The sequence below is a fragment of the Gorilla gorilla genome, chromosome 5 (genome assembly GCF_029281585.2).
Source record: "Gorilla gorilla gorilla isolate KB3781 chromosome 5, NHGRI_mGorGor1-v2.1_pri, whole genome shotgun sequence".
NCBI lineage: Eukaryota > Metazoa > Chordata > Mammalia > Primates > Hominidae > Gorilla > Gorilla gorilla.
Genome location: NC_073229.2, coordinates 121,408,539 through 121,422,728, shown reverse-complemented (window position 1 = coordinate 121,422,728; position 14,190 = coordinate 121,408,539). Strand labels below are relative to the sequence as shown.

Below are 14,190 nucleotides of genomic sequence, written 5' to 3'. Positions count from 1 at the left end.
TGTAGTTGTAATCCACTGGCTCTTTTTGAGGCTTGTTTTAAATTTTGGTAGGACTTTTAAAAAGCAGCCTTTAATGTTAATTTAGCCTAGTAAATTAGCCTAGTAAGGCTTTGAGAATTCTTTCTCGTGCGTAGTCTATTATGAGATTTTTTTTCATGCTTGCTGGTGAGAACTTGAACTATTACCTGGCTTGTGTACTCTTTATAGGGAATTGTTTTCTGGTGTTTTTCCCTGGCCTTGGGTAATATTTTTCATGCTTGAACAGATCAGTACTTAAATCTCAGAGGGACCCTTCTGTACCCTTCCAGAACTCTATTTTGTATAGCTTCTTTCTTCTTGGGTACTTTTGCCCTGCAAATTTGGACTTCCCTAAACTTGGATCCCGTATCTCCTCATCTCAAAGAGTGAGTTGGGCTGTATTTGGGTTCTCTTCCTCATATTGAAGCCTGGAAACTGTCTCCAGGTGGGGAGCTGGTGCAGTTGTAGGGCTCAGATTCTCTCTGGGAGAGCAATCTTATATTGTCTTGTGTCCAGAGCCTGAAAACTTGCTTGACGTAATTTTTATGGTTTTCAGCTTTACAGTGGGAGATGGAGCAATCTGATTATTTTACTCCATCTTGCCTGGATGCAGATGTTCATTGCAGTTATTTTTAAGAGAGTACTGCCTTAATTGTGGCCGAGAATTGTGAAAATTGGGATGATATGACTTTTTATGGGTGAAATAAAGCCATAAAAATGCAGTTTAATATGGAGGTATTTACACAACTGCTTCACACTTATGCTTCTATTCTGCCACAGTAGTGGCATGATTGTTCATTTGAATTAAACTTTAGTTTCATTTTTAGTATGGCTGTAAATTTGTAGCCTATAATTCTCATCATGTTTTCTTTGCTTTTGTTTACTAGATTGTCTCTTACTCATTCTCTATATAATGATTATCAGTGTTTTGCCCATAGTAACTACCTAGATAATTATTGCTGATATAAATGCTGAAGTAAGTGAGGGAAAGCTGACATGGAGTGAGGTTGGGAGAAAGGCAGCAAGTATTAAAAGGTCGTTCAGAGCTTTATAAATTATTATTAGGAGTTTTGATTTTATTCTAAATATAATAGGTATTCTTTCAAGAGTTTTGACTTGGGAACAAGATAAATTGATATACATTTTAAGCAGATTTTTTACTTAGTGTATAGGGGGACAAAAGAGAGCATGGAAAGACCTGCGAAGAGTGCTATTGTGGTAGTTTAAGTGTTTATAGGGAAAATGGATAGTTTCAGTGTATATTTGGTTATAAACTTAATAGGACTCTGAAGGATTAGATATGAGGTTAAAGGAAATGCAAGAATCAAGAACCATATAGGCTACTGGTGGCACCATTTTATGAAAGGCTGAAAACAAGGACAGCATGAACAGGTTTTGAAAGAAATCAAAGGAGATATTATTTGCACTGTCTGAGCAATCCAAGTATAGGTATTAGGCAGTTTAACACGGAAGGTCTGGAGTGCAAAGGAGAGATGTGGGTTGTAGATAACCCTTTTAGAGTCATTATCATTTATTAATAAAGGAACTGATGAGATCATACATATGGGAAGAGATATACAGAGAGTAGAGGATTCAGGACTGAGACTTGAAGAGACCATATTAATAATAGAATTGAGGAGGAGGAGCCAATAAAAGAGGTAGGACAAAGGATACATGAGGAAGAAAGAAGACTGTCATTATCTGGCACCATGAAGCCAGGTGTAGCTACTGCTACTGTGGGAGCAAGTTACTTGAGGGTAGGCACTGTCTATTAGATTGGGCAATGTGGGTTTGATTGGTGACTTTAATAAGAGCATTTTTTGAGGAGTAGCGGGGAGCAAGAACCATAAGAGAATGTTTAATATAAAATGTTACAAGATAGAGAATTGCTGCCGGTGTGGCTTACAACATTTTTTGTCACTGCTCATGATAATTATTTGAACTATGATTAACATTGTCTATTTTGGTTTCAGGGAAGGTATCAACTCTACACTGCAAAGCAGACAATATTAGGCAGCAGTGTGTACTATTTCTCCATTATGTTAAAGTTTTCATCTTCAGGTAGGATATCAGATGAGTATTTTGATCACTGCATGAATTTCTGTGTGTATTCACACAGACTCTAGTTGTTTATTTTATCTAATTATTTTTTAGGTATCTGAAAGTACAGAATGCTGAGAGTCATGTTCCTGTCCATCCTTATGAGGCTTTGGAGGCTCAACTTCCCTCATTGTTGATTGATGAGCTTCATGGATTACTCTTGTATATTGGACACCTATCTGAACTTCCCAGTGTTAATATAGGAGCATTTGTAAATCAAAACCAGATTAAGGTTTGACTTGTTTCATTTGATTTTTAAATTATCAGCTTTTTCTCCCCACAAGGAGTATTCATTCAAGAAGGAGAGAAATTAGTCAGAATTACAGCTCTGGAACCTGACTGCCTGAGTTGAAATTCTTGCCCCCCATCGTCCTTTTATTAATTGTGTGCTTTTGGGCAAACGACACCTCAGCCTCCCCATCTGTGTAATTCTTACAACTTACCAGAATCATTGGATGAATTAAATAAATTCATATACATGAAGTTATTAAAACATAGTAGTCATTGAATCAGTAGCTATTCTCTTGATTTATGACAGTATAAATGTCTGAAAATTTTAAAGCAAATGAAATAATCTTTATTTTCTGAAATTTTTATCATATATTACAGTAAGATTCAAGATCAGCTTATAAAAAAAACTTTCAAGACCACATCATTATGTGTATTCTGACTTTTGAGGCCTTTTTGGAATGTGATTAAGATTGTTTTGACTGTGCCCTTTTTTTCCTACCTGTGATAATCATTCCCTCTGAAGTTTGGTTTTTAAAAATTTATATTGTTACCATGCCTAGCTTATAGATAAGTAATAGATTCTGCCTATGAAAATGGGAGCTTATATGAATAACAAATTATGGTAATTCACAGTGAGATTCCCTCAAGTCTCAACCCCTGTCATTATATTTGACTTTACCGTTTTGAATAATATTTACTCTCTATGAACATATCTTTGTTAAAATATAAAAACAGCTAAGCATGGTAGCTCATGCCTGTAATCCCAACACTTTGGGTGGCTGAGGCAGGAGGATTGTTTGAATCCAGGATTTGAGACCAGCTTGGGCAACATAGCGAGACCCCCTTTCTACAAAAAATTGAAAAGTTAGTCCAGTGTGGTGGCACATACCTTGTAGTCCCAGCTACTCAGGAGGTCGAGGTGTGGGGATCCCTTGAACTCAGGAGGTTGGGGCTGTGGTGAGACATGACTGCACCACTGCATTCCAGCCTGGATGACAGAGCAAGACCCTATCTCAAGAAATAAAATAAGTAGAATTAAATGTTTACATATTTCTGTGAAATGAAGCAGAAACAAGTTGACTTTTTCATCAGAGATCAATATATGTAATAATAAAAGCAAAGTTCTAACTGAATTTACAAGTTAATATATCTAATCGATAGAAAACAAATAGGTAATTGCTTTTAATTACATCATTTAATAAAAAGATTCATGAGTAGATTGTTGAGGGAGGAATATTTTCCTTACTAGTTTCTGTAAATTGGACTGGTTTTTATTTTCTGGTTATCCATCAAATATGTAAGAAATAAAAATGAATAATTTATGTAGCAGCAGAAATAAAAATTTGTGCACTAGGGTCCTCAAACTAGGTTTTGCCTTTCATAGGCTTTTTAATTAGGCAGACTTGAAAAGATAGGTTATTTGAAGCTCAGAAGACTAAATTTTTAAAGCAGGGGAACTTTACAGTCTTCAAAAAATAAAAAATCACACACTAAAATACTGTTCTTTTCTGAAACAAAAAAGCATAATAAAATAAAAAGCATCTTTCAAGACTTTATATATTTGTTATAACAGTCTTGTATATGAAATGTCTTGTTTTAATTGGTACTTCCAGTTGAGCTTCTTTTATTATTTTTTAGGAACTCTCTAGATATATATTAGTTGTTCAGAATTATGTATTGCAAATATTTTCTTTTATTTACTTTTTCATCAAGTAAGCTGACTTTCTAGGTCGATTTGAATTTTTTAGATAGTTATTTTTTCCATTTTTTGTTTTATCTATGCTGTTAAAATATTTTGATTGTTGCTTTTATTTCTTTAATTCATGTTATTTTTAAACATGCAGTGAGGTGAGAAGCCTAACTTTAGTTTCTTGCAAAGTTAAAAATCTTATTTTTTATTGAATGACCCATACTTTTCCCATCGATTTCAGATGCCACATAAATTTATTTCTGTCTTCTCTGTTCTTGCTGTTTGTTATCTATTTCTGTCCCAATATTGTTTTGTCAGTGTAGCATTTTATTTTGTTTGTATACCTAATAAGGCAGGTCTACTCTTCATCATTCTTTCTATTTTTTTTAATGGAACATGTTATGTCATTGTATTTATTTTTATAGTGATGCTAAATGCTGACAGGAGGGAGGTTATTGATAACCCAGTATAACACAATACTTGAAAGTGCTGGGTTTTGACTCAGATAGAATTGAGTTTGAATACTAATACATGAATTGAGAGGTAAATTTTTTCACCTCTTTTAACTTCTGTTTCTTAATGAGATGACAATAATGTCTACATGACAGTCTAAAGTTCTTTTTTTAAAATATTTTATAGGAGTTCCTGGGTACTCATACATTAAAAAAAATTTCCTAGCTAAATTCTAAAACAAAATTATGAAAATACGTGTTAAAAAATTCTTTTACTGCCTTGCAGCTGTAGTAGAATCAGAGGTTGGTTGGAAGGTACCTTTACTATACAAGTCTATTCAGCAGCCCCAAGGTGGGTTTGTCTTAAACCAACAGATGAAAATATTTCCTGCTTTCAAAGATCTTCAGTGAAAGAATCCTCTAATGAACAAGACAGAGGTTTTCCCTGAGCTTTTGAATAGTGGTAGGTTAATTGGTTCTTTATCCTTGTGTTTATGGAGGAGTATTGTGACATGCTATGAAATACCTAGTAAAATATTAATGAATTCTCAATCACAGTTGATAATGTCATCCACAGCTTTTTCCACCATCATGGCATTTATTACATCTCCACTTGGATATACATTGGCTGGTGCTAGAAATTCTTTACATGCTGGGTGAAAAATTGAGTAAGTTTATGGATTTATGATTTATATTCTTTTTAAAATCAGCTTTTATTGCTTTTTAAAATTACATAAGTAATAAGTGCTTTCTGATATTAAAAAAAATCAAATAGTAAACAAAGTATGAAGTAAAAGTTTTACTCCTTTTTTTCCAGAGATAACTATTGGGAACAGCTTGGTTTATCTTTCCATATTTACTTTCTATCTGTTAGTATACATATATAGAAACTCATAGGTAAAACTTTGTTTTTTGTTTTTAACCACAGATATGATCATCATACTGTTCAGTGTGATCTTTCATTTATCAGTGTTTTAGCGATCTGTTTATGTTAGTACCTATAGTTCTACTTTATCCATTTAAAGGCTGCATGTTATGGTTCTACTATGTTTAGCCATGCCTATTTTTAAACATTGAAGTTACTTTCATTTTTTGATTTTACAAATCATTTTTCACTGAACACCCTTGTGTATAGATATATATCTTTAATCTGTGTACAAGTTATTCTGTAAAATATTCTTAGAAGTAGAGTGGCACATTGTAGTTTTAATATGTATATGCTGCTGTTTTGCTGAATAGTAAGTCCTGCTGATATATAGGCATTAACTGTAGTGTGCCTTTACTTCATACTCTTGCCAGTAGTTGATATTATCAATTATATTTTATTTTTTGCCAGCTAACATGTGAAAAATGAAATGGCTTTTTTTAATCTGCAATTTCTTGGTTACTAGTGAAGTTGAACATCTTTACGTTTTATTGTCTATATTTGCTTTATTAATTACTCATTGTATTTTGCAAATTTTCCTCTTTTTTTAGTAGGAGTTTATACATATTATGGATAAATATCTTTTATCCTTGTGGATATGTTGCCCATTTATTTCTTGATGTTGCTCTTTGGCATTTTTAAGTTCCATTGGCAACCTGTCACTTAGGTTGTAAAGATGTCTATTACTCCTACACCTGCTTTTCTGTTAATAAATACATACATATATATGTCTATATATGTATATACTTACATATATTCATAATACACAGAAACATACAAAGATGTACACCAGTATATAATTTCCTCTCTCATGTGGACTCTGTATTTCACATTAATATATTCTTAGAGTAATACTCAAGTGGACTTATTCTGGTAAGTATAAATTTTGGTTATATATTACCTTGGTTTGCCCTATTTTATGCCATAAAACAATTGCATGGGATCAGTTTATCAGTATTTGTTAAAAAAATAATGTTTTAAAGGCTTTGTTGGTTAGAAATGTGGATGAAGATTTTATGTTGTTCTCTCTCTTTTTTTTTTTAAGTTGTGTTGCATTAATGCTTCTTAAAGATAGACTTATTAGGAAAAGAGAAGTTTATTAGATGTTACTTGGAAGAATTAGAAACTTTTGGGCTGGACGTGGTGGCTCACGCCTGTAATCCCAGCACTTTGGGAGGCCAAGGCGGGCAGATCACAAGGTCAGGAGATTGAGACCATCCTGGCTAACACGGTGAAACCCCGTCTCTACTAAAAATACAAAAACAGAATTAGCCAGGCAAGGTGGCAGGCGCCTATAGCCCCAGCTACTTGGGAGGCTGAGGCGGGAGGATGGCCTGAACCTGGGAGGCGGAGCTTGCAGTTATCTGAGATCGTGTCACTGCACTCCAGCCTGGGTGACAGAGACCTCGCCTCAAAAAAAAAAAAAAAAGAAACTTTTGAAGATAATGTTTATCAGTGCTCATATGAGAAGGTTGTCCTCAAATTCAAATTTTATTTGCAAAAAAATTAAAAACTGTATGTTTTAGTTTTGTTATAATTTAAAGATGTACAGTCACTTTTTCCTTTCTGACTTAGTAAAATCTGTATTTTAAAACTATTTTTATTACATTTTCAGAACAAGTTGTATATGGTCATCAGTTTATGAATCTGGCAAGTGACAATTTAACCAATATCAGCCTATTTGAAGAACATTGTGAAACTCTCCTTTGTGATTTAATAAGCCTGTCACTCAACAGGTATGACAAGGTAATGCTTTAAGAGTTTGTATTTTTGAGACTTAAAGACAGTATTCAGTCCTTAATGCATGTCGTTTAATCTGTAAGAATTTAATCTAAAATGGTTTATATGTTCTAATTTTATATTTAGTTGCTATTATCTGGGAGCTGAAAGGGAAAACAATTTTTATTTAAACATCTAAAAGAGGCTGGAATTGGTATTTTAGAGCTTTTCTTTTTTGCTTTTTTTTTTTTTTTAAGAAAAATAGCCTTTTCTATTTTGACAAAAATAAATAAATAAAAATGATGTTTACCGAAATCACTGGAAGCCTAATTTCTATCCAAATAGTAGAGGCCAGCTCTTTAATAATGTATTGTATTACTGTTGTGTAATAATAAAATAAATGCTTACTTAAAGTTACTTTACACATTTTAAGAGAGGATTGTCTTGCTTGTTTTCATAAAAGGTCTCGAATCTGGGTAAAATTATGTGTTTTTATTAAATTGTGTTTATCATAGAGTGTTTAATGGAGACAGTGATTTAAAGGTGCTACAGAACATGTTCATTTTTAAGTAGTATAAATGTTTATAGAGTATTATCTGTTATTTTAGATTACAAGCGTAAAGACTGTTTTTGGGAAATCAAGATTGAGGGAAAAGGAGTTTTATAATTTTTCAAAATTTAGATTTTTTATGCATTATCAATATTTTTACAACTTAGTGTGTATGTGTATTTGTGGATTAACCAGATATGATAGAATGATAACTTTTAAATATTTATTTATTTTTGATAATTGACAAAATTATATATATTTATCATATACATCATGTTTTGATATGTGTATACAGTGTAGAATGGCTAAATATAGCTAATTAGCATATGCATTATCTCACATTCTTATTTTTTGTGTGAGAACACTTAAAATCTATGCTTTTAGTGATTTTCAAGAATACAATATAGTACATTGTTTTTAACTGTAGTCATCATGTTGAGCTTATTCCTCTTATCTAACTGAAATTTTATATGCTTTGATCAACATCTACCCCGCCTCCCTCCTAATCCTCCTCACAGCCCTTGGTAAGGATCATCCTACTCTGCTTCTGTGAGTTCAGCTTTTTTAGATTCCACATATAAGTGAGATTATGTGTTACTTGTCTTTCTGTGCCTGGCTTATTTCACTTAATTTAATGTCCTCCAGGTTCATCCATATTGTTGCAAATGACAGTATTTCCATCTTCTCAAGGCTGAATAGTAGGGTCATACACTGTGTAACAAAGTTTTAGTCAGTGACAGACCACATATACAAGGTGGCTATACCACATAGCCTAGGTGTGCAGTAGTAGGCTGAAAAAGTTTAAGTACAATAAATCATGTTAGCCTAAAGACGTGCTTCTCAGAACATGTCCTGCTGTTAAGTGACACATGACTGTATTCCATTGTGTATGTAAACCACATTTTCTTTATGCATTCATCTGTTGATGGACAATTTGGTTGATTCCATGTCTTGGCTCTTATAAATAATGCTGCAGTGAACATGGGAATGCAGATATCTCTTAAACATACTAATTTCATTTTCTTTGCAAATATACCTAGTAGGATTGCTGGATCATGTGGTAGTTCTATATTTAATTTTGTAAGGAATTTGCATACTGTATTACATGATGGCTGTACCAATTTACATTCTCACCAAACTGTGCAAGGGTTTTCTTGTCACCACTTCCTCTCTGGCGCTTATTATCTTTTGTCTTTTTGGTAATAGCCATTATAACAGGTTTGAGGTGATATCTCATCAAGTTTTAATTTGCATTTCCATAATGAGTAGTGACGTTGAGCATTTTTCATGTACTGCTTGCCCATTTGTATGTCTTCTTTTAAGAAATGTCAGCTGGGTGCGGTGGCTCACGCCTGTAATCCCAGCACTTTGGGAGGCCGAGGCAGGCAGATCACAAGGTCAGGAGATCGAGACCATCCTGGTTAACATGGTGAAACCCGTCTCTACTAAAAATACAAAAAATTAGCCGGGCATGGTGGTGCGTGCCTGTAGTCCCAGCTACTTGGGAGGCTGAGGCGGGAGAATTGCTTGAACCTGGGAGACGCAGGTTGCAGTGTGCCGATATTGTGCCACTGCACTCCAGCCTGGCAACAGAGAGAGACTCTGCCTCAAAAAAAGAAAAAAGAAAACGTCTGTTTATATTTTTTGCCAATTTTGTAATTGGGTTGTTTTCTTGCTATTGAGTTGTTTGCGTTCCTTATATATTTAAAATACTAACCCCTTATCAGATGTATGGTTTGCAAATATTTTCTTCCATTCTCGAGATTTTCCCTTCATTCCGTTGATTTTTTTTCCTTTGCTTTGCAGATATTTCCTTTTTATTTTGATATAATCCCATTTGTCAGTTTTCATTTTCATGGCTTGTGCTTTTTGGGGTCATATCCAAGAAATCATTTACCAGACCATTGTCATATAGCTTTTCCCCTATATTTTCTTCTAGTTTTATAGTTTCAGGTCTTACATTTAAGTCTTTAATTTATTTTGAGTTGATTTTTCTGTGTGATGTGAAACAAGGGCCTAAATTCATTCTGTGTGTGGATATCCAGTTGTCCCAACCTGTTTATTGAAGAAGCTGTCCTTTCCCCGTGACATGCTCTTTTCATCATTGTCAAAAATCAATTGTTCTGTTTTGTTCCGTGTCTGTTTGTGTGCTAGCAGCACACTGTTTTGATTACTGTAGCTTTGTAGTATATTTTGAAGTCAGGTAGTGTCATGCCTCGAGCTTTGTTCTTTTTTGCTAAAGATGGCTGGGTCTATTCAGGACCTTTTGTGATTTCCTACCAATTTTAGGATTGTTTTTTCTATTTCTGTAAAAAAGTGTCATTAAATATTTTGGTAGGGATTTCATTGAATCTGTAGGTCACTTTGGGTAGTATGGACATTTTAATAATATTTCTTCCAATCCATGACCACAAGATATTTTTTCTACTTATTTGTGTTGTATTCAGTTTCTTTCATCAGTGTTTTATATTTTTCAGTGTATAGGCCTTTCACTCTTTGGTTAAATTTATCCCTAAGTATTTTTATTTTTGTAGGTATATACTATATATGGGATTGTTTTATTGATTTCTTTTTTGGATAGTTTGTTGTTATTGTATAGAAATGCTATGGTATTTTGTATGTTGATTTTTGTATCCTGCAACTTTACTGCATTTATTTATTCAAATAATTTTTGGTGATGTCTTTAGAGGTTTCTATATATAAGATCATGTTATCTACAAACAGCAACAATTTTAACTTATTTCTTTCTGTTTAGATGCCTTTTATTTCTTTTGCATAATTGCTGTGGCTAGGATTTCTAGTAACATCCTAATACTTTTTTTTTTAACTTTGTATTAGGTTAGAAATGTGTACATAACTTATGTAAAATATTGCATTCATTATGAATTTAAGAAGCCTAGCTATGTTTGCAAATATAGTGTACATTCTGTGCATTATCTAGGGCTGTTGAGGATTTTTTTGTTAAAAAAAGGTAGATAATTTAGAAATTACTGAATCTTTATAAATCCCTAATAACTGTATTCATTCTGTCTTGCAAAATGTTTACTCTGTTTACAGTGAATCAAAATTTATTTTCTAATCTTTTCATTAGAAGTCTTTTGTTGTAGATGACTCAGGGCAAAATAAGCAAAGTAGCCCTGAGGTATAATCTAGCCCATTACCTATTTTTGTAAATATAGTTTTACTGGGATATAACCCGGTCCATTTCTCTTACCAGTTATCTGCGGCTGTTGTACTGAAATGGCAGAGTTCAGTAGTTGTGACAGAGACTGTATTGACAACAAACTCTTAAATATGTCCTATCTAGCCCTTTATAGAAAAAGTTTGCTGGCTGGGCGAGGTGGCTCACGCCTGTAATCCCAGCACTTTGGGAGGCCGAGGCGGGTGTATCACGAGGTCAGGAGATCGAGACCATCCTGGCTAATACGGTGAAACCCAGTCTCTACTAAAAGTACAAAAAATTAGCCGGGCGTGGTGGTGGGCGCCTGTAGTCCCAGCTACTTGGGAGGCTGAGGCAGGAGAATGGCGTGAACCTGGGAGGCGGAGCTTGCAGTGAGCCGAGATCGCTCCACTGCACTCCAGCCTGGGTGACAGAGTGAGACTCCGTCTCAAAAAAAGAAAAAAAAAAAAAAAAGAGAAAGTTTGCTGACCACGGCACTAGATGATTAAAATTTTTTTTTAAGTTGAAATCAAATTAATCTGTACTTTTTGTTTTAAAATGGAAATTTGTCTTAAAAGTTAAATGAAATTGCACATTTTCAATAAATAATTTTGTCTAATTGAGAATAAATTCTTAGTTATCTAAATCATTCTTTTAAAAGTATTTGAAAGATATATGGCATTTAAAGTTCTGCTGCTGTCTTATAAATAACACATTTTGGTTATTTTCTATAGGTTAGGTCTTCTGAATCATTAATGAGTGACCAGTGTCCATGTTTATGCATTAAAGAATTATGGGTTCTACTTATTCATCTTCTAGACCACAGAAGTAAATGGTTTGTCTCAGAAGTAAGTTGGAAAATTGATGTGTCAGTTATTGTTACTAACCTTTATATTGATTTAATCCAATGGTTTTGACTGAGAAAAATCTTAACTTCCTTTTTTATAATAAGGCAATAATAACCACCAATAGAGCAATAACTGAGTACTGAATATCTACTTTATTTTTAACCCTAATTATTTTTAGCCCCAAGTTAGTAATATGAAAAATCTAAGAGCAGTACAAGGTTCAACTCTTACTTTTTTTCAAGTTTAGTTGTTGTTGTTGTATCAGAAATCTTTTAGACTAAGGTATTTACTATCCATTAGTAACCTAGAAAACATTTTAGTCAGGAAATATGGCAGATTTAGAAGATTTGTGGAGAAATAAAACAGGTTTCTATTACTCAATTTTATAGCAATTTCAAGGAGGGAGGAAGAGAAGCAGAAAAGGGAAGATGAGAAACTTTCACTTCATTTTCAGTCATGTCTTCAGAACAGGGCTTTATTTTATTTCAAGTGCTGTAGGTTATTGAAAAAGAGAAGTATCCCTAGGCAGAAGTAAGTAAAACAGTCTGTTGTAAAACGGTATTAAAAATGGTTTATGTTATATGAAAGGGTACTTTTGATTTTTCATGGATTTTAAAATTTTCCAGTTTTCTGTAATTTGGGGTTTGGGTGCTGCTATCTTTTTTTTTTTTTTTTTTTTTTTTTTTTTTTTTTTTTTTTTGAGACAGTCTTGCTCTGTTGCTCAGGCTAGAGTGCTCACTGCAGCCTCCACCTTGGCATGATCTCGGCTCACTGCAATCTCCGCCTCCCAGTTCAAGCAATTCTCATGCCTTAGCATCCTGAGTAGCTAGGATTACAGGCATGCACCACCGTGGTCAGCTAATTTTTGTATTTTTGGTAGAGATGGGGTTTTACCATGTTGCCCAGGCTGGTCTTGAACTCCTGACCTCAAGTGATCTGCCTGCCTTGGCCTCCCAAAGTGCTAGGATTACAGGCATGAGCCACCATGCCTGGCCTGCTATCTTTTTTTAATAACAACTCTATTTTTGTAGGTTTGCAAGTACTGTATTTATTTTGAATTATTATTTTAGCATCAAATAAGTGGAAACAATATATTTTTGTTTATTGAGTAAAAAAATTTATTTTCATAACCTAAAGGCAGTTGCTGAATTGTGTAAATTTGAACTTTGGCTTTCAGGCATTAAGGGGTACAAGAATAGAAGATAAAGTTCAGAGTTTATCAAGTTGGTAGCCTACAACTACACCAGTTATCCATAAAACTGGGCACTCAGAAAGATGAAGTAGAAACTCAACTAGATTTGTCAGGAAAACTGACTGTCTTTAACTGTGGTGCTTTTCAGAAGTTTAAAATTGCGTCTGTGTGTTTTTTGTTGTATTCTAGCCCTTATGTGGGTTTACAGACTGAGTTCATGTTACCTAGATTTTATTAAAAATTTCAAACCATTAAGCCCAGGATATCGAGGATACAGTGAGCCAAGATTGTGCCGCTGCACTCCAGCCTGGATGACAAAGCAAGACCCTCTCTTGAAAAAAGAAAAAAAAATTTCAAGGCGTTGAATTCTGGGTAGCCAAGAAAAATGGATGGATGCCTAAACCCACATCTCCCTACATAACCTTCCAACAAAATATAGAACAGCAAAATCAAATATATCTACTGTTGACTCTTGAACAATGTGGGAGTTAGGGATGCTGACCGTCCCCCCAACATGCAGTCAGAAAACTGCATGTAACTTTTGACTTCCCCAAAAAACCATTGGTGGCCTACTATTGACTGCAATCCTTACCCATAACATAAAGAAACAATTAACATGTATTTTGTATGTTGTATGTATTATATACATGATAAACTAGAGAAAATAAATGTTAAGAAAACCATAAGAGAATATATATTTACTTCTCTTTAATTAAGTGGAAGTAGGTCACCATAAAGGTCTTCATCCTCATCTTCATGTTGAGTAGGCTAAGGAGGAGGAGGAAGAAGAGGAGGGGTTGGTCTTGCTGTCTTAGGGGTGGTAGAGATGGAAGAAAATCCATGTATAAGCGCACCCATGCATTTCAAACCCATGTTGTTCAAACGTCAGCTGGGAGTGCTTAGTACAGTCAGTTTTAAAAACAGAAAACCTCTAAAGATCTTACCACAAGCCTTTCTAACAAGGCAGGGCAGTCTGAGAAAAACTACTCTGAGAAGAGAACTAACAGTGGTTATAAAACTGCTTTAAAATCATTGCCAGAATGTGAAGATACTGAAAAAGTTTTCTTGTAGATCGGAGAACTGATAAGAAAGAAACATAAAAGTGTCCATATGACATGGAGTTTCTGTAGAAGGCAAAAATGAATCATGGTAAACATTGGCGATTGGGTGGTGAAGGGCACCAGAAGAGAAAGCAGAAAATTTAGGGTCTTAAAACACCACCACCAAAAAAAGAATAAATCAAAGGACTCATACCCTCTCCCACCACCAAAAAAAAGAAGAAAGAAAAGGAAAGGAAATTCAGTA

General features: G+C 34.1%; 1 protein-coding gene across 6 annotated transcripts in view; it reads left to right on the top strand.

Moving 5' to 3' along the window:
• Positions 1–14,190, top strand: part of MMS22L (MMS22 like, DNA repair protein) — a 137,223-nt gene that overhangs the window by 8,255 nt on the left and 114,778 nt on the right. For 4 of the 6 annotated variants that reach the window (XM_019028661.4, XM_055392004.2, XM_055392002.2 and 1 more), the window contains exons 5-9: positions 1,992–2,079; positions 2,173–2,350; positions 5,069–5,159; positions 7,032–7,162; positions 11,580–11,693. In XM_019028661.4, the coding sequence (XP_018884206.3) occupies positions 1,992–2,079; positions 2,173–2,350; positions 5,069–5,159; positions 7,032–7,162; positions 11,580–11,693 (602 nt within the window). Of the gene's footprint in view, positions 1–1,991; positions 2,080–2,172; positions 2,351–4,457; positions 4,955–5,068; positions 5,160–7,031; positions 7,163–11,579; positions 11,694–14,190 lie in introns of those variants that run through there. The other 2 variants (XM_055392005.2, XM_063707788.1) reach the window with 2 other exon arrangements.